The 23651-nt window shown below is 43.6% G+C and overlaps 1 protein-coding gene across 2 annotated transcripts in view; it reads right to left on the bottom strand.

Annotated features, from left to right (window-relative positions):
- LOC8053126 overlaps positions 1 to 6761 on the bottom strand; it is a 141833-nt gene extending 135072 nt beyond the window's left edge. The window contains exon 1 of one of the 2 annotated variants that reach the window (XR_003916967.4): positions 5481 to 6760. Coding sequence is in view for 1 of the 2 variants with exons in the window: in XM_029969749.4 (XP_029825609.2) it covers positions 5481 to 6234 (754 nt within the window). In the remaining variant the exon portion in view is untranslated. Of the gene's footprint in view, positions 1 to 5480 lie in introns of both variants that reach the window. The other variant, XM_029969749.4, reaches the window with a different exon arrangement.
- Between the last annotated feature and the right edge of the window lie 16890 nt (positions 6762 to 23651).

Here is a 23651-nt window from a genome sequence, read left to right as displayed (position 1 = left end):
TCGAGGCGATCTGCCAGGCTTTGTCAGTATATAGGAGGCTATGGCATAACATACACCAACGAGCGCGGCGCGGTGCATGCCCACACCTCGATGGATGGATGCTAATGGCCGTACCCTTTACAACGGGCGGTAGCTCGCGCCACCTAGCCTAACCCGGTGTCGGTGGGCATTGCACGTGCGCAGAAACTAAAGTTCCGTGAAGTAAAGCTTCTGCGCATGCGCAATGTTGACAGCAGCGCCACCGCAGCGACATAGCGTCAAAGCGCGTGAATTGGTCCATACACACGTAGCATGCTTTTACGCGTTTCATGTACGTCGTTATTTTGGGTCGATAAACGGAAAGTTCGGTTATGTTTACTAAATAGTTTTAAGGATACTAATAAGTAATAATCCAGGCTGTCTATATTTCTCGTTGCAACCCTTCTGTAGCAGGATTAATAATCGCATAATGACGTCGACCTAGATGTAGTGTTACATGAATTCCCCAAACCACGTGTTTCCACCAGCTCTTTCTCCTTTTCACTTTGTGCCGTTTCTTCTGCCGTGTAACTACATGTTTGCTATTGCTTGTACAGTAGTTTTGTTTATTATTATATTTGTCGCGTTCTTTATTTCTGTATCCGTTTAAACGTCCGCTCTTACACAATGCTCTTAATGAGCCTGTAAGGTATCGCGAATAACTAAAATATAAATCGATTCGAGGCACGGGACAAGTTGAAAATGCAATTGTGTGTCCCTTTGTTTTCTCCCACATTTATGCGCAAAATAGTGAAGCAAAAAATGGGTTGTAAAAAGCTTACTACCGACGTTTTGATGAAAAAATGCTTGCAAAGTTTTTTTCTTCTTCTTTTTACGATCCGGTATTGACATGTTGACCAAAGTTCATTCAATGCTGGGAGGAAGACATTCAACAATTGTCTAAAAGTTCTTTGCAGCATAAACTTTACGAGACTGCATTCAAACTAGCCACTATACTGGAAAGAACTATAACTTATTTTCGATTCTTCAAGAAACTAGAGAAGAAAAATCAAATTCAGAGGCAGAAAGCAATTTTTGGTGAAGCAACCAAGATAAACGTGGCAATATTCGGTACAACACTATATTAAGATCCCCAGCCGGACACCATGCATACAGGAAAGACACAGACGACGGTGTTGGACTGACATTTCACAGAGCTTCATTGGATTCGAGCCACCCTATTCAAGCACCTCCACAACAACGCTGCTATTTTTAATGCGTTGTAAATGACAGGAAAAATAGGTTCCTCCGTGCAAGATCCGGAAAGCCATAACGGCTTCCTCGAGAAAAAAAAAAGAGAAAAAAGAAGAAAATGTCGCCTTTAGCGACAGACTCGGGCGACAGACACGGAAGGTCATAGTCAGAGAAGCCATAAAAAAAGAGTAAAGAAATAAAAAGGAAGGCGTCGTTCGCATTAACCCGCTGACACAGTCGCCGCCGGAGCACCACCAAAAAGTCATACCAACCACGAACTTCCTCCAAATCAGACGCGCCAGCCCGGACGGCGTAGACACACAAAATGACAACGGCCATAAAAACGTAAACAAAAGAAACATGAAAATAAACTCCACCGCTTAATAAAACCAGTGAGAAAAAAAAAATGCTCGTAGTGGAACTCTTTATTTTATTTGTTTTCGCCACAATTTACTAGATAAAGCGGTTTGCGTGATAATCGGACAAATTTCCGCAAAACAAAACATTGTAGTATACGCCCCTAAAAAAATAGCAAGATTTAGACAACCGTAGATGCGAAATGCTGTGTGGGCACCAATCTGGAAATTATGAGCACACCTTAGCAAGTTGGTGGAAATTATTTAGGCAAAATTGAATGAACTTGCACAGCCGAGAGGACACGTGGGACAGAGGAAAATTGGGACTCCCTCCCGCGTGGCTCCGCCCCAAAGTCTCAACCCTGTCTTCCAGTGGGTTCGGTTTTCGGAATTACAGCAACAAAGTTTGACCAGGGGTTTGTCCGATCCTTAAAGGTTGTCCTGGCGATATCGCGCACTGTCTTGTAATAGTTACGTAAAAGCTGGGGGGAAGGAAGATTGGTTGTAAAAGGTGAGGAAAGAAATCCTACTTTTGGTTCTTTTTGGTTTCTAGGTTAGGTGGCGCAAACTACCGCCCGTTATAAAAGGTACAACCGGTAGCATTCATCAACCTATCCAGTTTTTAGGCTAGATGGCGCAAGCTACCGGTTGTTATAAAAGGTGCAGTTGTTACTATCCATCCATCCAAGCTTGTCTATCAGACGACCTATTCTACACAGTCCAGCAGCAAGATGGAGGCGCCCAGTGGCTGTACTTGCTAACGCCGATACACCATTCCAAATAATCGTCATCTGCGCGCTGCCATCTTTATCCACTGGGCTGTGTGGAACGCGTTCTGGGCATGCGCAGTCGCACTCTATCGCCGAATGTTAGATGCACTCGTGCGTCTACGGAACAGACTCAACATTTTCGACCTGGGGCGAGAAACATTGGAAAGATGTACAGGAGTGTTCCTCTAACTCGTGGAAGAAAAAAAAATAGTTAAAGGAGCTATAGTTGCTTGTCATGTTATGTGTAATTGAAATGTTAAAACAAACAGCCCATTTTAGTGGGGTTATCAAGAGAACCCAAAACATTCCTGACACCTTCGACGTGCGTGTTACAATTAAAACAAAATAGGAATGCTGCCACACTGTCTGTAGGTCGACACCAAATTTACTCCCGATGTTTCGTTCTTCGTGAACCCGCGAAAGCTAAGCTTTTTTTCGAAACGTAGACCACCATGCACTCGACGGTTTCCAGAGGCTTCAATTGCATTCCAGTACAATGGGCATCGATTTCGACAGTATGATTTCGGGGGAACTGAAACAGTAAACTAGTTATAACCACTAAGGCAGCCTGAAGCCTCATTTAAACGTGCGAGTAGCATTCAAACAAAAACGCGAAAGCAGTCAGAAGTTGAGGGGTCAAAAGTAGCCCTGTAGACATGAAAGTGACAGTTGAACGCTTCGTCCTTCAGGATCCTTAAAGAAGTACTAAGGCGTTTTTTTTTTTTCAATTATTGCGAATAACAATACATTCGGAATTTACGGTCTTTACCCTTTCCGCTATGCTATTTAGTATGGCGAAATTCAGAATAGCTATTGTGTAATCGCCAAATGAAAATGACGCCATAGCTTCCAAGGCATTTATTTGAAACCGTGAAAATGTCTGTAATCAGTTGGGAACAAAGTCAACACTACAAAGAGTGAACCCCTGACTTCCGTTGTCGCCACTTCTTTTATTGTTGCCAGTAGAAACTTCCACTTCAAAAAACGCGGTGACGACCAAAATTCTAACATTAATAACTTAGTGAAAATGTTTTTATTTTGGCCCAACATTTGGGTGACTATTTCCAGCGATATTTGTTGGTATGTTTAGCAAATCAGGGACTATGAAGAAAACGCAAGAGTACATCCAGTCACGCTGCTAAGAAATAAGGCAACTTGCAGACATGTTCAAAGTATACATCATGAAGCAGATAATAATGTTATCATGCCTGCAACTAACACTACGTCTCTTGTATGGTGTACGAGCAGGGAGGCTTTGGCGAAAGCTGTTGCCTCATTGTCAAACATGTATGTAGCTGATGATGCTCCTCTGTTTCACAACCGATTTCATCCGACTTTAGCATTATCCACATTGGAATCAGGGGTGGCACAAGGTTACCTGATCGAAACCACCGTTCACTCCAAGTTCGAAGAATCCTTCTCAAATGCTTTAAAGACCGACGACCAGACTTGAGATTCTGCAAGGCAGAAGATCCCCCTCACCATGGGAGAGAAGGAAACAGGCAACGGTGCGCAGGGTAAAAGGAGGGAGAGGAGGAAGCGAGGGAAACGTGGAAAAAGCGAACTGGTTGTCGGTCTTTAAGTGACTATAGACCATCATGACATATACGTCTCGTGTAACGCGTTTTGTATATTTCGTTCTATTGTGATCCGTGTGTTTCTCTACGCCTATGTGTAGTCTCATTGTGCGGACCTTCTCATTTGAGTTTTTCTATTAAACGTTTATGTTTTCAATATGCAAAAAAAAAAAGAAAAATTTCGCTGTTTATTGGTGTTTCGGTTGAAGACAACAGGACATGGGAGTCCGCAATGTCCGGGGTAGATGCGCATGAATCAAATAGAATAATCTTCCGGTACCATAAGTAAAACGGAAACGAAACAACGGGTCCAATGCCCACATGCAGATGCAACCTGGCGGACAGTTCAGTGGGGGTCGTGTTCATTTGGGTACGCACAAAATAAAGCTGCAATTGAAAATTCCTTCCCGTGGGGCTCGGATTTATCTTACTCGAGGACAGCTCTCACTCGGGTTTTTCTCGATTTTGTTTTTCTTCCCCATTTTGATTGCACCGGCTAGGGGGTTATGTATACGGGGTTTTTAGTGGCGCACACCGAAAACACGGAACCCCACCTATAATCCCCAAAACTTGCTCCACCCCACCGATTGTTTTTCTTTTGTTTGCCGGGGTCATTGAATGTACGATCTTTAAAACTCTAACCAGCCTAGTTCCCGAGAGAACTAGAAGTATTACTAAGTAAAAGAATAAAGAGTGTGGAACACAGACTGGCGAATCGTTTAAATGTGGCACCAGCAAAAAAATTAAAAAAAAAAAAAAAAACGGCGCGCCACTGCACAAAAAAAAAAAAAAAAAAAAAAAAGGAAGAAAAAAAAAAAGAAGCTGCTGGTGTCCCCATTTGACGGCACGGAGGCGAACGGGCTCGATGACCTTGTTTCGAGGGATCGGAAGCAACCGGACGGCTCGGCTGCTGCAGTAGGCCTCGATTCGCGGCTGTCTCACCATAGCCACCTGGTCTCACTCGAATTTTCAAAAGACACTAGTTGCCCACATGGCGTCTCTTCTAATCTAAGAATATGCACGAAAACAACACCTCCGATCTTCAGGATAACAGGAAACTGAGAAATTACACATTACACTAAACATTACACTGCGTAGACGGAAAAAAATTAACAAAAATAAACAGAAGAATAAACTTGTTCTTTTAGTCGGAAAATGAGTTCTTTCTCATAACGAGGTACTCTTTCGGCATAGATGTAAGTATAGATATAAGTATAGATGTGACGATCATGCAGTTTGGTGATAGTACGCGATTTCGTCACTGTTGTCTCGATGCGCTTGGAGAAAAACAAAATTGCTCCTGGCACGAATGTTATGAAGATCCTAACATTAACATCTCGGAGCATTCTACTTTTCCCTGATCAAAATGCATCCCACCCCAGAGGATCCTGGAGTTAAACCATAAGTAAACAAACACAATCAGTGCGAGCTATATGAGACTATTGCGGTAGACCAAATCGTTTTAGTGGTCAACCGGATTGGAAAAAGGTTTTTGTGATTAACCAAGCTTATTTTGTGAATAACCGAATCGTCCGAGCATAAGAGACCCGGACGAAGCGACTCACCGATCATGAGCAGCGAGACGGTCAGATGCTCCCTCCCCGTCGCCTTGAGCGCACCGAGCACCGTACCGACGATCGCACAACACAGCCCGACGAAGGCGATCATGACGATAAACCAGCGGATGCTCACGGTCTGCGTCACCAGAACCCCGCAGCAGTGCTTGGGCTCCACGACCTCGGTATCCACAACACATCGGGGAGGCCTAAGCCTCGGCGGAGGCGGCGGAAGATGCCGCCGCTGCGGAAGGGTAGCGTACGGCGGGGGCAAATGCGCGTTCAGGATGTCTGGCAGCACTTCGTGGTGGTGGTGGTGGTGACTGTGGTGATGGCTTTGGTGACTCGGTTCCAGCCTGGTCGCCGCCGTGGCCGACCCCGCGGCGGCTCCGGGGTGCCCGCTCCGCTGCCGGGCCAGGGTTGGGCCGCAGTCGACGGGCCCTAGGGCTCGACGACTGGCGTCAGTCGCGGAACTCACACGAACGACTCCATCGGAGGCAACCTCCCGCTCGTTCGGGTGCTCCGGAGGCTCTGAGCGGAAGCAGACGGCGAACGCGTCGTTCGAGTAGCCGCCGCACGGGGCGCCACCAGCGGCGAGCGCCGATTGGCTGGTGCGGCAGCACGTGACGAGAGGGGAGTGGTAGCGTGGCGGCCTCTTGCGGACGGGGACCCAGTTAAAGCGGCGCAGCGGCCGAAAAACGGGTTCGTCCGCTTCTTGGTGGGTCGGTGCTTGTTGCGGCGGGTGGCGGTGGTACGATTTCATGTTGGTTCCGGAAAAGAACGGCGGCCCTGCGTGCTTCTTTGTTCTTTCTTGCTCCGGGATGAGTTATGCTGGTGGGGGTCGGCGTGCACGGCAACAGCTCGCGTAGTTGCGCAAGTGCGATGAAAGCAACTTGGCGAGGGGCCCCATTATCGCCGCTTCATCGGCGATCGGCTCAGCACCCGTCCACTTCCTGCAACGGAAACAAGGCGGCTTAAGTGTCCATAACACTCCCTCTTGCCAACGATCAAACCAAGAAAACATCGGCCTGTAGAAACAGGGCGCGCCGAACGATCTCACTGTGTTTGCAAACAAGCACCACAGGTGTGGACAACCGCAGAAGATAAACGTTCCCTAAAGTGTATTTTTGCAATGACCTACAACCGAGAATAGTTGAACACAGAGCTTGGAACATAAGTAGTTATAAAAGGAATGTGTTGCAATCTGAAACATAGCATTGAATGTGGTCTAAACAAGATACATAACTATACCCGTCTTCACCCCCAGAAAAAAAACAAAAAAAGAAGTTTTGCTTATTCTTCATATGCCGCGCGAAGTATAGTTGTTACACGATTTGGTTGTCGGACGAAGACGCGATGCTTTTGGCGTTTGTAACGTGTTAGTTTTGATAAGATAACAAATGTCTAATCTAAAATGCACCTACATATATCTTAATGCTCCATATAAAGAGGGACTTAGTAATGCTCATCGATCAGCCGGACCTTTTTTTTTTTTTAACTTTGGTTTTCAAGGTGAAATCGACTAAACAGAGCACAACCCAGACACTGCAGGAAGCAAAACCAACACCCATCCGCAAAGTCTGTTGCACAGCTCATAAGCTGCGTTTGAAACTTTGTGTGTGTGTGTGTGTGTGTGTGTGTGTGTGTGTGTGTGTGTGTGTGTGTGTGTGTGTGTGTGTGTGTGTGTGTGTGTGTGTGTGTGTGTGTGTGTGTGTGTGTGTGTGTGTGTTTGTGCGTGTGTCTCGTTTTTGCTTCCTGCAGTCTCGGGATTCTTTTATGTTTATTAATATTCACCAGCTGGTTGCGCTCTGGCTTTGTCTTCAAGATATGCAAGTTTTCTAAAGGATATTTTATTCTAATAATAATTATACTAATACTAATCATTGTATTGGTTAATTGCTTCGTGTAAATCATACCTGGCCCGTCAAAGCCAACTATAGGCTTTTGGAACGGAGCCAGTCAAATTCATGCTCTGTACTTTTATTTAGGGTGTCAAATAGCACATATTACGCATAAAATACAAGGAACATCTTGATAAATATTTAACATGAATGGCTCTCAACCGTTAAAACATTTCCGTTTACACACAATGTAATTGTTATTAGATTTGCACTAAAAACAAAAGAAAAATGTGTAGATAGCAAAAAAGAAATGCACACAGTTAGGAATCAAGCTTATTATGTTTTCATGTCTGGGCTTTCTGGTCCAACTGTTGCATGAAACATTTCGAACCTCAACTCAAGTCGCACGATTTTCTTTTTTGTTCAGACACCCGAGGTCGAACTAATGCACACATCCATTGTTTCATCTGATGAACTAGAACGACATAATCTAAGATCTAGGTCAAACTCAAAGTTAGGATGACGCCCAAAAATAGAAGATTGCGCACGTACGCCACTCTCCATCTTTCTTTTTATTTTATTTATCGATCGTGCGCACGCCGCACGTCACTTGAGCGAAGACCTATACGCAAAGGTGCGTTCCCGGATGCAGTGCAATTCCCGATGAAAATTGTTTTCGTCGCCCGCAAGAAAGTCGACATGCGCCGCCACAGCTAAAAGGAACGCGCCCAGGCGTCCCTACAACGCGCTACCCTACAATCGAGTCGTTCTACTTTCCTGGACGGATAAAGCCGTGGTAATAAGAGACCGGCTTCAAGACAGCAGACACATTTGGACATTAAAAAAAGAAAGAAAAAGAAACGCGCACCTGAGGCTTTGTGTGGGCCCTATTGTTTTCTGAACGTCCGTCATTATTTCTACCAACCGTGTTATCATGTCGGTGTCTTCTTTTTTTTTTACGTAAGCTTCGTACCAATTATTATGCACGCATAGAGAGTTCAATCTGGAGTCCACATTAGCCCAGATAAGCATAAGCGTTCGTTTCCCAAGAGGAGTCATTAGAAATGTGGACTAAGGAGAAAGAAATAAAAGAACACGTGCCCATCTCGTGTCGAGGGGAATCAGGGCTGTTATGCCAGTGCACTATACAAAGCGATTCGTAGGTTACGTGATTTTTGGAGTGCGGCCAGTCGGATTCTACCTTACTGAAGATTTCAAGATGGCCGCCTTTTGACGTTCTGTGACCCGTGATTGCACCATATTCTTTTACCCTTATTACTTAAAATGTGGCCTTTGATTGACAAGCACGCAGCTTATGTACGCGGCACGCTAAATAACTCCGATGTGGAAGTTCTCCATTCATTTTGAGAAGTTCCAGAAAAGTACTCTATGTTTCCTCAGTTATTCTTATTGTTTTGTTTTGGCTCATGAGCGTGCACCCCGCCTATGCCCGTTTGTAAGTACGGCCTGAGGCCGCCGCCATCTTGTTCAGTTGGGGTGCGCTTGGGCGCGTCATAATCCGATTACAACGCCATTACGACGTCTTAGCAAGGCGTTGTAATCGGATTATGACGGGCCCAAGCGCACCCCAACTGAGCAACATGGCGGCGCCCTGAGACCGTACTTGCAAACGTGTATTCGCGACTCCAGCAAACTATAGGGGGCGCGCTGGTCAGGCAAAATGGCGGACGAAAGGAGGTTGTTTTCGTCGTTCAGCACAATGACCACCATAAGTTTCTGGCACTGCAGCGTAAAATCTGCGTTACATATGGAGACAAAGCGATTTTTCAGCGGTAGAAACCTTCTTCTAGTCAGTGCGTAGGAATGACACGGCGGAAGCATACAAATAATTACTGGAAACGATGTTTGTTTCTATGCTGCCTACGAGAACCAAGCAGCGATAGTAGAAGAGAGTCGAAACGACCTCCTCTCCTGAGCTTCTTGGCGTTGCCGCTACGTGGCGTCGATTTCGCTGGAGCCACCAGTACTCCGTGTCACTAGTTGCGTGCAGTGCAGGCGAAGGAAACGCCAGGTGAAAAGAGAAAGGACCAGTACTATGAAGGCGGGACGGGAGAGGAGTGCGAGGGGAGAAAGGGAGAGCACTAGGAACGTTAGAGAAGAGAGGAGGTTTCGCTCCTCCTTTCCAACGTTCCTAGTGTTGGCCCTTTCTCCCCTAGCCTGCCGTTGCCTTCTCCTGTACTGCACGCAACTAGTGACAGGGAGGATAAAGCCTAACTGCTGTCTTGTGGCACAGTATGTGGAATTCGGGATTGTGCCGGAGGCGTGTCCTGGTGAGGTTTGGTCCTTATCTATGCGAATGATCCACCCTAAGATATCTGGAGCCTCTTTATCTTTCCCGCAACGTGCTTGGGTAGGCCAGCAGCAACAATCAAATTCCGAGGCTGACAATACGTTGAGACCTAAAAGGAAAGATCTGCGCTGTGGCACGCTGACCATGATGTGTCACCACTCACCAGTAGTAAAAATGCGGACAGTTTTGTTTCTATGTTTAAACATATTTTTAATTTAGTTATTCACCCCCATCCCTCTGTAAGTTGCAGCGATTGACGCTACCAAGTGCTTTGGGGAAAAGTAAACCACCCAGACATTTCAGACCGATATCAAGATGTTTCGCGGACCAGTTGTAAAGATTTGTTTTAACACATTTAAATGGCTGAAGACGAAAAGGAAAATACCAAACATATACGAATACATGTGTTCAACGAAGGAGTATATACATACACCAATGCGTTTTCGTTCATATTTAGGTATAGCGCGTCTCCTATCTCATTTTCTTGCACTCCAATTAGAATGCGAGTATTATTTTAATAAAGACTAATTACGCTACAATAGAAAACAAAAAGTAAATTCTAATAACAAGGGAGACTCGCACGGGTAGAGACTAGTATAGTTCGTTGAAAAGCGCAATGCATATAGCACCAAAAGCTACGGAGTTAGAGACAGAAGTGTCCTTCAATGCAGAACATATTTAAAATGTATAATGGCTCCACTCTTTCCAGACTTGTACGGTGCTGATCACAAGTAACCAGATTAATCGATTACATTTTGTAGCAATTTTGTAATCTTTTTATTACATTTATTAGGTTGTAATCGCAAGAGTAATCTGATTGATCATAGAAGTACTCAAATTACTTGTAACAGTTACTTTATTTTTCCCCTCCCGTTTCTAATGGCGCACCTGGTTCGCACAGGCTTCCTACCAAGAAATGTTTGAACCAAGTATCCGACGGGAGGATGGGCTACCAGAGTTGGTGAATTAAGAAGAGAAGTATTTCATAACACGGTGATTCAAATCCAATTATGAACAATACGAATGACCCGCTTTACTCCGCCGTTTTGCGATCTGAACTAATCTGAGAGGTAACGATTACTTTTTTCAAGTAACGGCCAATTACTTTGTTTCTCAAATAATCGAATAATCTAATTGAATACTTGCTAAATATAGTAATTTTAATTGTAATCGATTACTTTTTTGTTTTGAGTAACGTGTGCAAGACTCACTCTTTCAAGGCGTAAACCTCATTTGTGAGAAAAGTCTCGCTATGTAACCTCACGTCGGGCGTATTTGTGTCTCCTTCAGCTCACAGTAGCACTCTTAAGAAATCTGCTTTGCAGGGAAGTAGACGCGTCAAATTTCTTAGGCTGATAACCCACCAGTGGTGTTGTCACATGTAACAACGTTACTGGTAAACCCAACCTCGTTGGGTAAACCGTTGCTTTTTTTTTCACTAACGCTAACGAAATTGTTATACTTCTACGTGACTAACGAGGAAAGTATTTTTGTTACTATTTGAAAGTATCGTTTATAAAATGACCCGCTACTATAGTTTCTTTCGATTAAACATTGTTGTTGTTTCAGCTTGGAACAAATTAAGTCGCATTTAGCGAACGGTGCCGAAAAGGGGAATAATATTTTCTTCTTCGCTGCATCATTTGAAAATTCTTCCCCGATAAAACGAAGTCAATCCCATCATAATTTAAGAATATGTATATTCTCTTACTAATTTTATTTAAAAAAATATAATAAAGCCTATGAAATCGCAAACTAAAAGTTTACTTATATTTGAAGCTCATGTCCACCGCTTAGTGATGTCGATTAACAATGAAAACTGTAACGGAAAACTAATGTTCGTTAGTTTTTTAAAGTAACTGTATTTCGCTACGCTCTAGAATACGGTAACGAATAACGCGTTAGCCGAACTAAGGCGCAAAGCTATTTCACGACTCATTCGCGGGAACGGGCGCAACACTGTATACCATTGAGCAAACCTATATCGAGCCAAACAAACTAAAAATAAAGCGAACGAACGAGGGTATATGGACACATTGACAGCTCAAACGGCGAGTTTGTTTGCGGTTCGAGCGTGCAAGGTTGCGCAGCCGCGCTAAGCTAAGTTATAACGCATACGTCGGCCTCATTGAAGGAGTAGAGATGCATTTTTAATCCACCCCTGGGTGTACACAGTTCGCATAATGAGACCGTATACCGCGTTCGCAAATCTATCGGTGACATCGGAGACCGACCGCGCGCTGAATGGGCTAATCGGCCCCGAGGCCTGCCAATTGTGTTGTCCATGCATGCCCTGATACAGTTCGCCATATATTGTCGCGGGGGTTAAATTAGGAGAATACTTATACGTGGCGGGAGGCGAGGACAGCCTTTACGAGCTTGGTGTATCTCACGCGAGTAATTTTTGACGCGGGCGAACGTATAATTAACCAGACTTAAACATCTCCTTGGGATCTGATCAACCGTGACCATGGCTGTGGCCTTAGTTACTAAAACGAGGAGAGCGGCGAGGCGTCTCTTTTGGATGATGAACCTCCAGCACGTGTGCGTTGCCTTCCACCGTGCTTTGACTGGGCGTGCAAAGTAGAGGCTCACGAGACGTCGAAGCGACGTCGAAGGTAGAAACATAGCCTCCTCTATCCTCGCAAAGCCTGCCAGTTCGACGACGGAGCCATAGAGTGCCCGGTCTCAGATTTGGAGCGTGAAAATCTGGTAGTACAGAGCATCAAAGAGTCATTTCCCGGAGAACCTGAACGTCAGCGCACAGCTTTTTCAGCGGCAAGGACCTGAAACACATTCGTTCGCACGGAAGAAGTGTGTTTCGGCGTCTCGCCGCAGTGGGGCGCCAGTCACGTGGCTCTCCTCTCATCCGTTGTTTGCCTCCACTATTTCCAGTTCGTCGGCCACTTCTCGTGGCGATGTGCCAGTGTTTGTCAGTATATAGAAGGCTATGGTAGAAAGCTTGCGCTGGATGCGGACCACTGAAAGACCTTCCTGCCCTTCTCATCCTCGCAGTGACTATCGCCGGTAAGAGGATGACATTATCCGTGTTATTCAACTTGACTAAGCCAGTAAACACATACTCCAAAACAAAGCGTAACAAAAAGCTAAATTATACACTACATACACACCTGCGATCCAAATGCAAATGATTTACTATTAATTCTCAATAAGAAGAAAAAAAGGTACTCATTCAAACGCCGTGTATTATATAGTCCTGCGTGGACTTCAATGCGCAATAATCCCTTATACACTCCCGCAACGTCTCGTTCTGTTTTCCGAATTATCACTTCGGCTTTTGGACTTCATGCATGTATACCTAATAACTATATGTGCAATGTCCCGTTTATTACACCCACAGAAAGGCGGCTCGCCATATCTCAGACTCGGATTAACTAGCGGTTTCAATGAAAACGCAAACCATTCGAGCGGGCATACTCGTAAAAGCGCATTGGATCGCATTTTTGCAGGATTAACGTATATCACGCCGCAGCATACGTTTCCTTCAAATTTATTATACTCAATACGTTTCTTTTAAATTTGAAAACTTGGGCAGAAGTGGACCGTTTGCATATTAATGTATCCAAAACAAAAGCCGTAATGTTCCGCCCACGAGGTCCGAGTCATGGACTTTACGAGCCTCTGAATTTTGGTTCTTTAAATAGTGAATTTGTAAGAAGTATTAAAACGCTTGGAATTATTTTCTCGGAACACATGCTTTGGACTAGTCATGTTAAATATGTCTGCGCTAAACTGGAAAAAATCGTGGGAATTATTCATAAACACAGACATATTCTTCCAACAAGTGCAAAGAAGGCTCTATAGAATTTGTTATTTTATTCTCATCTGTGTTATTGTAATCTAGTCTATAGGAAATACATCTTTCTCGAATTTAAACCCACTACATTTACTGCAGAAAAAGGTGATGAGAATAATTGCAAAGGTCCCCTACATACATCCAACGCAGTCATTTTTTGAATCATACAACATTCTTAATATGCAACAGGTCTATGATTATCGATTAACCATCGCGTATAAATATGGGGCATTGGGGCGCTCAGATAGAGTTCTTAAACGTTCTGATTTAAAAGAAAAATCTGACTTTTATTCACGTAGACATCAGCAGCCTTGGCAGATTCCGAAGTGTATGACCAATTATGGTAAACAGAGAATAATTTACACTTCGCCTGTCTCATTGAATAGCTCTTTTGACAGAAATATTGATATTGTACATCTGTCCAAAAGCATTATCCTTAAAGAATTCGCATTGCGCGTTGTCCATTACATGTCATATACGCACGCAATTTGTAAATAGATTTTCCTGTGCTCTGTCGTAGCTGCTGAAGCTTGAAGGGACCGGAGCTTGGTCAAGCTGCATTTCTGCAGCTTTTTTCTCGGTGGTGAAAAACAAATTCGTATCGTACCGTATCGTAATGTAGAGCTTAAAAAAAAAAAAAAAAACCTAGCAGGCGTGATTTACTATTTTTCCGCGTCTGGAGTTGTTCCTTTGCATTTTTATCGGATAATGTGTTCTTATCGGCTGTGTTCTTATCGGCTGATGTACTTATCTGCTAATGCGTTCTTATCGGCTAATGTGTTCTATCGGCTGCGAAACGATAACAAGATGTATAAGCAGTCTCATCGCTGCATACTAGACCAACTCAACTCTCTGACGTCACGGCCCTGCGGTGGCGCTGCTGTAGGCACTGCGCATGCGCAGATGCTCCACTCCTCCCGAATTCGGTTTCTGCGCACGCGCAATGCCCACCCCCGGTGACGCGGGATTGTTTCTAAACGGTGTGTTGCGGATCCCAGCGATCCCGGGTTCAAATTCTGGCCACCAATGCCCGTTTCGGTTTCGACGAGCACCGCAGTATTGGCCACGTGCGCGATCAAAAGCGTCGCGGTGGTCGGCCTTCCACGATTGGCCGAATGCTGACTATGACGTCAGCAAAGGAGTCCTAATGGACGAAAATAAGAGGAACGTGAGAACTTCAATTATAACGGTGCATGGTGACAGTGTTGGTTCAAGAGCGCTATGATTTCAAGCTTCCGCCATGCTCCTTACAAACACCATCAAACTCGTTGTTCGCAAGGTAATTACGTCACGAAAGGTAACCGTACGAGGGCGCCACCAAAACATCTCGCCGCTAATACCGGAGCGTGGCTGTGGATCATATATACTATATACTGGAGGGAGCGCGTTAAAGAACTTCGGATCTGCGGCGGTATTAGCGGCGAGATGTTTCGGTGGCGCCCTCGTTCGGTTACCTTTCGTGACGTCATTACCTTGTGAACAACAAGTTTGATGGTGTTTGTAATGGGCATGGTGGAAGCCTGAAATCATAGCGCTCTCAAAGCAACTCTGCCAACACCCTCAAAATTGAAGTTCTTACATTCCTCTAATTTCCGTTGATAAGACATCCTTTGCTGACGTCATAGTCAGCGTGGGCCGACCACAGCGACGCTTTCGATCGCTCACTTCGCCAATACTGCACTGGCTTTAATTTCTCGTCTACAGCGGGGGCTTTGGAGCCCGCTGGCTAGAATCAGATTCCGAGCTAAGCCTGCGTGAAAGATAACACCGCTAAAGCTAAGGCTCGAACGGAGTAGCAAGTGAAGTCGAGTCTCAAAACTCTCAACCTTTCCCGCGCCCAAAGCTTAATAGTTTTTTTTTTCTTAAAGTTGAACGCAGTTTGTACCAAGCTGCACCCACACGACCCTTTGGGCTGTCTACACGTTGACCATAGCTTAAAAGCCGAAAAGCGATCATTTGGGCTGACTAACTTACCATATAAATACGGGAAACGTATTGGTACGTGGTAGGAATAGGGCGCTAATATTTGCGGTGAATTTTTAGTTAGGCGAAGGTTTAGTTGTTCTCTATTTTATTGTTTTTTTTTTTTCACGAGTTAATCTTCAATGATTGGGTTTAGTGTAAAGTCAAGTTTGGTGCATCCCGTGCAAGAGACGTGGTGTTCTTTTTTTTATGTAAGATTTATATGGTTTAAGTCATATTAATTTGATTTGTATCATTTTAGCTCTAGAAAAGTAATTTTTTATTACTATATGTATATCCGTCCGATGCCTCAAAAGAATTTGAACTCCAAAACTACGATTGAATTAAAAATATCATAATACAAACGCTCTATCATATTACTACAAAAGCAGCTTGATTTTTGAATCTATGAAAGACCTTTACTTTTTTTTATTTGTGTTGCGATTAGCTGCCAATACAAGAATACGTGTCTTTTTTTCTCTCTTTCTGATTCTTTCTTTTCTGTTTTTCAAAAGTCGGCATGTATTTTTTTTTTTTTTTTGGTTTTTGCAGAAGTTGTTATGAAATGGTTATGACAAACGAGGTAGGAAGAAAACTCAACCCTCCAGTTTGCTAGCACCGCTTTTTGTTCGTGTTCAGCCTGCTATGAATATTCTTAGCTTGATAAATATTTGACTGAAGTACTCTACAAATACACATAGAAAGACCCTTTCTATGTGTATTTAGACAATAATAGACAACCGTTAAATAAATAATAATAAAAAATATTTTCTAGTTATTACTGTGGGAAAGATTCCATTTAAATCATCATTGTAAAAACGGATTGATTTAAGTCGCGATTTAAATCATCTTGATTTTTATTTTCCACCCTGGAAAGAGCATATGACAGAGTGATTTGTCCCTTCCGAGGACCCGATTGATTTAATGATTTATATTAAAAAAACATTCTAGTTACATTCTAGTACCTCAGCGGAGTTACACAATCTTAGCTTGGTGGTATATGCTGGCAGTACTGTACAGGTAAAGTATATATGTCGCAACAAAAAAAAAAAATAAAAAAAAAATAAAAAAAAGAACGGTGCGACAGCATCCGTCCCCAAATGCCCCAGAAAGAAACGTCACTTCTCCACTAAATATAGTACAAACCAGTGGCCGTTCTACCAGCATAAAATCGCCGTTCTACCAACACGCCCCTTTCGGCGACATATAACCAAATTTGTTGAAAGGAATAGCTATGACGTGCGCTAATGGGATAACATTTTTATCTTAGAATGATATCATCAGTCTCCCGCTTTCTTTTATTATTCTTAGCGTTCAAGCGCGAAACCGTGGGGAAGCGGTGTTTACTAATGGGATTTAAAAGGCCGATCGATAAATGTTCGCGGATTAAGAATAAGCCGTTCCTACGGGAAAGAAAATAATTACAGCGCAAGACGGCGATCAAAACGCTCTAATCTCTTTACACAAACAGACACAGACTCACACGCATGCACGCACACATACACACACGCACATAAAAAAAAGAAGCAAAGCTCGGATGAAACTTAACTTCCCTGCGTGATGAGGAGTTATTAATTGTTTTGTGCTTATAAAACAAGTAAAAAGCGGCTGTGCATATTCGCGAAAGTTACTGTCTCGTGCGAAGCTGTGAAGGTTGGTATGCTTAAAAGGTTCTTTCTAACTGTTGAATGCGGTCGTTTCGACGAGTGGAAGGTCATTAAAGCTTCGTCGACTAGTTGCGCCCGGAGGGGAAAACGCTGAATCGTTAAAAACGTGACGGGTCGGGTTTGTACGAAAGGACGTCGTTGACGTTTATTTTCAAGTTTTTCGTATAAAAGAAGCCCTTTGAGATTAGTAAATTTAGGAGACCTGAGCTCGTTCATGCGTTGAAAAGGGTTGTTCGCGGTCTGATGAAAAGTTTTAGAATTAGTCGGACAACTCAGTTTCTGTAAAAGGGAAGCAGATTATAGTTTAATACTTGGTAATTAGACTGGGAACCAATCAGAACTGCGAAGCAGAGAGGAATGATAAGCCCCGTTCACATTCGTATACTCCCTTTCGCTCGGTGTTGTGGGCGTCACCGAACACGGTAACGAAATACGTTACTTGTAAATAAAAAGAACGCGTTACCGAGCTGCGTTACATCAAAATAAACGGAACGCGTTAGTGTTTTCGATGAAAATTGACGCAGGTTGCTCTTTTTTAATTATGTATTTAACACGTTCCACTGATTTCACGTTACAGGTGTGCATAAGTGACATATTTCAAGAAACGTTATGTCCCCACGCAGACGCTCAGCATAATTACCTTAACTTTTCTTACGGTTTCGCCAAAATACAAAAAAAAAACGCAAAGAAAAACTAAAAAAAAAAACTGAAATTCACATAGACTTGCGCCTATAAAAGTGCGAACAAAATCGAAGAGTAATTTTTTTAAGTCTTGGGAAGAATATTTGAAAAAATGTAACGTAACTACGTTACCCGTTACTCGAAATAAACAACGTAAGTACGTACCCATTACTACTTTGAAAAGGTCACGAAATTGTAACAAAAATGTAACGCAGAAAGGTAACGGGTGCCATGACGATACGCACTATGGGTGATGCTTGATTGGCACCATCGGATCGTGTAGAGCACCGTATTTACTCGAGTATTAGACGCACTGTTTATGAAGAAAACCTGAGGGTTCGCTTTTCCGCAGAGCACGCAGATTGCCAATCACCGCGATCGACAGCACGATTCCAGCGGTTTACAGGATAAAGATAACGTCTTCATTCAAAGATACCATCTGTGAAGATTGCATTTGTATGAAGAATCGTGTTGTCGATCTGCTTATTCTCTCTGTTATTTATGCGCAACGCAATGATTGGCTGTATATGTGTTCTGTGGGAAAGCAAGCGCAAGGGCCTTGTTCATCAATAGTGCGGCTATTACTCGAGTATATACGGTAAAGAGAGACGGCTCATGAATAGGGTAACTCTGGAACTCGTGAAAATACAGCACCTATCCGTGGAACCAATCGGGTTGCAAAGCACGAGTGAAATTCTTGGCATCACCCACATTCCTAAAAAAGACCACCAGATAAGGAGGTCATTGTGAAGCCATCAAGTAGAGACAAGCCTCTCGTCTGTTCCATGTTTCTTCCAATTAGTTCTCATCTGTTACGGTTTGGTCGAAGATAGACCAGCCAAGAAGGTACCTATTCCTTGTTTCTCGTGATTGGAGCTCATCTGTTCTTTGGTCTAACATGAACCAATCAGAAAGAGGCAAGTCAAGACGAACTGTCTCTCTCTCTCTCTCTTGACTTTTCTGATTGGTGCTCAACTGTTCCTGTTTGGTCTAAGAGGGATCAGGGAGGAAGAGACGCGCACCAATCAAAAAGAGGCAAATCCAATCGGATTTCTACTCCGTTTCACGCGCGAGGAAACACTCTGTCAAAGCTGCTGTCGCAAGCTCGTCGCCCAACCGCAGTCACCGACAACTCAAGAAACCCGGCTTATTATGTTCCCGCTTTGTGATTGACTCTCGGGCGTTCTTATCGGCCGATGCCGTAACCTGATTGGCTGTGGAGCGATAATGAGATGATCGGGACCCGCCCCGCGTCCCTTCAGCTGTCAAAGACCGCCTTTGGCAGGCACTCTTTTGCAAATAAGAACCTCGATCAAGCCACGCACGCACTCAAGTAGATTTTAGTGTTCCACACTTCGCCACAGCCTATACCACGCAGTGTCGTATCTTAAACTACGACCCATGGCAGCAACACCCTCAGAAATCTCGTGCGTTTACTTTTTCCCGAAAACCACGTGGGGAGAGCCAATTTTTGCGTTCTACAGAAAGTGCGCCGCGAACGAAGAAAATAAAAACATATTTAAACCTAGAAACAAAAAATTTAGTCTGCATCTTTCTAGCAACAAAAAATGTACTCACGACCTCTCAACTCACCCCGAAAGAAAGATGCCCGAGACGATCAATCCAAGTCAATCCTTCCGTGGTACATCGGCGACCAGTCCAGGTTGTCTCACCTCCAGTCTCACGTCAATCAAGAACAACGTCCACAACTTCCTCGAAGCACCAAAGATTCCACGATCCACGCGACGCGCCAACTCTCGACTCCAACCCAGCGCTCGAAACCCGTCTTCTAAACTTTCCCCATCTCCTCGTGTAAAGCAAGCAACGCCTCCTCGTAGTAAAGTATGGTGACAACGCGGACGGCACGGGAGGCAGTTTGGCGCGCTTTGGTCTTTCCGCTCCCCAATGCTCATTGGCCCGTTGCGGGCGAGCGAGCAACGGCCAACAGCGCCCCCTCTACGCTCGGTCATTCGCCCCCTGGCGGAGAAAGCGTCGTAACACGGGGGGAGGCAGCCTGGGGAGGGGGGGTAGACAAGCTGGCTGGATTATACCAGCTGCGGTTGATATTCACTCTTCCCTTCTCCCCTCTTTCTTTTTTTCCCTTTCTTCCATATGTTTCCCTTTTATGGGTGTCGGTACAATACTTTTCTCTTTTTATTATTAGGAAGATGAAGGAGGGGGGACCTCTTTTGAAAGGACAAGCGTGTTTGGACGTGAACGTTGAGCGGGCTTCTTCTGGCCGGTTTATAATAAAAAAGAACGGCCCATCTTCCCGCCATTTTGTAGAGAGAAGGAAAGGGAAAAAGAGAATGGATCGACCGTTGAACGACCACTTATGAAAACAAAAAAAAATATAAAATTTATTATTTTTTTTATTTTCAGGAATATATATTATATAAAAATACCTTATTTGGTTAGTTAGTAATGTTCGTAGATGTTCAGATTGTTTAGTTCTCCCAATAATTTAATGAAGAAAGAGAGAAAGAGAAAGGCAGGGAACTTCGATTTATCAATCACTGAACACATATTTGATACGCATATATATATATATATATATATATATATATATATATATATATATTTATAAAACCCGTTTCAGTCTATAAATTGTCAGATGTGTTTATCTAATCTTCGGAATAAAAATATTTAATTAATAATTTTATTTACAGTAACAGCATTTCTTAATATTTCAGCTATCCCGTTTTAAGGTGAAATCCTTTTTAGCATTGCCCCCAATTCCAAATTTTTGTCCGTCCGTCCAATCGTCCATCCTTGCGTCTTTCCGCCAAATTAAGCGGGGAAAGTTGCGTCATGTGACGTCACGTGACCTATATACACCCTGAGGAAATTGACGGCACGTGATCTATACAACCATTCAGTTTCCCCACTAAATTGAGCGGGAAAATATACGTTACGTGACACACCAATTCCCTCACCCATTCCTCATAATGCATTGCATGCATTTTAAGATTTTAAAAGTAAACATCGCTTCCATTATTCTTTTCCAGCTTACAAAATCTTGTTATGTTTCGCGGAAACGTTTTTTTTTTTTTTTTTTTTTTTGTCTTTCGCAAGTTTTAAGTATGTTAATTTTCTAAATGTCCTTCAATACCGGCACAGTCTGTGATGGGAGAAAACACGCACTGAACCGTAAAGGCCCGTCACATCACATAAAATTAGACACTGTGTTTTTTGCTGCAAGCATGACGACATAACTATCGTCGGACATGGCTCAATCATGAGGGAAGGATGTTTGCTTCATGCGTATCTATGCTTGGAACATGTTTACAACAATCTTTTTTGTATTGCCAATAAAGACAGGATTGTCATGCAACCAAGAAACACGCTCCAGACTGTTTCTTCAGACCGTCTATTGTACGACGTATTAGCAGGGTTCTTACCGAAACTCCAAAACAGTAGATACACGCTCAACATTGAATCGAAAACCTCGATTCGCCTGCTCGAGAAACGTCGTGGATGATGACTGCGATTATTTTTTTTATGTCTCTTTAAAAGTGAACGTATATCTGAGTTTGGTCACGGTGTGGAAGTGACGCGTGCACGATGCATCCTGTTTATGCCTGCAGCGCTGCCTCGGCTTCGGTGGAGGTCGTCGAGGTGACTGAGGACGTCAGAAGACACAATGGAATATAATGAGCCATTTTTCGTCCTTCGTGTGTGTCGGCAGCGCGTATACTGACGATTCTAATTTTGTTTACGACGCCACATCAGATATTAAAAAAAAAAAAAGAAAGATCCTGGCCGCGAACACGTACTGAGAACAGAAAATGATTGCAGGATATATAGGCCCAGAACCAGACTAATATCGCAAAAGCTATTCAGTCGTTAAAAAAAAGGAAAGATTTGTATAAATAGAGTGATGCCCGCAATGCATTGAAAGTTTTCACAGAGGTGTCCTTAGGTGGTGTATATGTAATACTCAAATTTTCTGAGTGTAGGCCCGAATAAAAAAAGAAAGCACACAAAAAACTGGGAACTAAGCATAAAAGAAAGCCTTTTCCTGTGTACAGAAAAGAAAACGAGAAAAAAAAATAATAATAACCTTCTGGTTCACACCGCTACTCACAGATGGCAGCACTCAGGCTCCGATATGCTGGATCTGCTTGCGCCCATCCATCTCAAAGAAGCTTACACGTGTTTGTTTTATGTTGCGCCATCTGTGAGCAGCAGCGTGAACCAGAAGGTTTTCCTGCCGTTTTCTTCGAGCTTTTTAATTCTAGGGTTAATTTTTTTTTCGCTGAAGCTCATACTCATAAAGTTTGAGTATGATAAATGCACCACTTAGACGCCTTTTTGTAAAAAAGAAAGTTCCAGTGCACTCGTTCTATTGGTTTATTTATTCGGATTGTTTAATCCCGAACATCCCCCGAGAACACACTGTACAACCTTAAGAAACGCAGGGCGTGTAGCTTATGATGCTCACGCATCTTGCTTCGCCATTGGGTCTTCGGCATCCTTAATCTTCTAACGCTGCAATCTCATTGGCTAAGGAGTGATAAGATGCACTCTCCACATGACGGGGCTGGTAACATGTTAAGCTTAAAACACAAACGAAAAACTCTTCGATGTGGCACTGAGCCTGACGTTTCGCTGGGTCGGGACTTTTCATCGAGCGATGTTTCATTGAATACCTTTTCGTCAAAGCCGTTTCATCGAACGCCATTTCATCGAACGCCGTTTCATCGAACGCCGTTTCGTCGAACACATCCTAGTTGAGCTGCAGAAAATTTGTATATATGAAATAGCTTTCTTTCGCGCTGTGACACTGAGCCTGACGTTTCACTGGTCCGGAAATTTTCATCGAACGCTGCTTTATTCAATATTGTCTCATCGAACGCCGTTTCATCGATTGCCATTTCATCAAACGCCGTTTCATCGAACCCGTTAAATCGAACACCACCTAGTTGAGCAGTAGAAAATTTTTATCTATGAAATAGTTTTCTTTTAACACCAGAATGCCTGTGATCATCACGTGCAGTGACGAACGTAAGTCCCTTCGAGGGTGTATCCTCGTTCTTGAAGATTCTGCTTCAAGCACGAAGTTTTCCTTAAAACAATGACCAATCTCGAAGCCACATAAAACGTTAAAAAAAAACGGGTCTCTCTTTTTGTTTCTTATATTGTAATCGCTAGAACCGTGGACCTGCCGGATTTTTAACATATATGTTCTTGAAAGGAAGCTATTGAATGAATCAAAACACGAGTAAACAAATAAATACAAAAAATCCTTTTGATGAAGTACCTCTCGTGCGTGATCAAATGGGGCGATGAAGAGGGAACAAAGTGCGGTATAGAACAGCTGCTCATCTTACCTGAAAACTGCAAGTCGCACACACTCAAGTTTCTTTATGCTTGAAGATGAATTAACCAAACTTTTGGTGAAAACGTGACCAAAACAGTACTTCTATTTCTGGTAATTCAACAACAACGTGTAAAAAAAAAAAAAAAAACACCCAGCAGCGAGATTAAAACAAAACGTAATGCTCCTATATCCGATGAAGCGAAATTCGATGAAACGATGACAAGCGATTCGACGCAACGGCGTTCGATGAAATGTCCACTCATTAGATTGCAGCGACTGGCTTTCCCGAATGCTTTGCGGGAGAGCCGACGCTCCACATTGCATGGAGTGTTTAGGGCCTCGCCTGCACGGAAGTGTTCGATACGATACGTTGACTCACCGCTCCCCGCCAAGCCACGCCCATCAGACACATCACGGTACACGATACCAGCCTCCTCGTCTCTCATCCCGTCCACGAAAGACGGGCGGACCAAAAAGCGCGGGCTTTCGCAGCTGTTTGGACAGCTGTGTTGTGGCGCTGGGGTGTCTGCATCCGCCGATGCCTACAATAAGCGAAGAGCCACGTCACATTAAAAAAA

This window comes from Ixodes scapularis, unplaced genomic scaffold (genome assembly GCF_016920785.2).
Source record: "Ixodes scapularis isolate PalLabHiFi unplaced genomic scaffold, ASM1692078v2 PGA_scaffold6__148_contigs__length_123643588, whole genome shotgun sequence".
Taxonomy (NCBI): Eukaryota; Metazoa; Arthropoda; class Arachnida; order Ixodida; family Ixodidae; genus Ixodes; species Ixodes scapularis.
The sequence above is the reverse complement of the archived record's forward strand: the minus strand, read 5'-3'. Positions and strand labels throughout refer to the sequence as shown.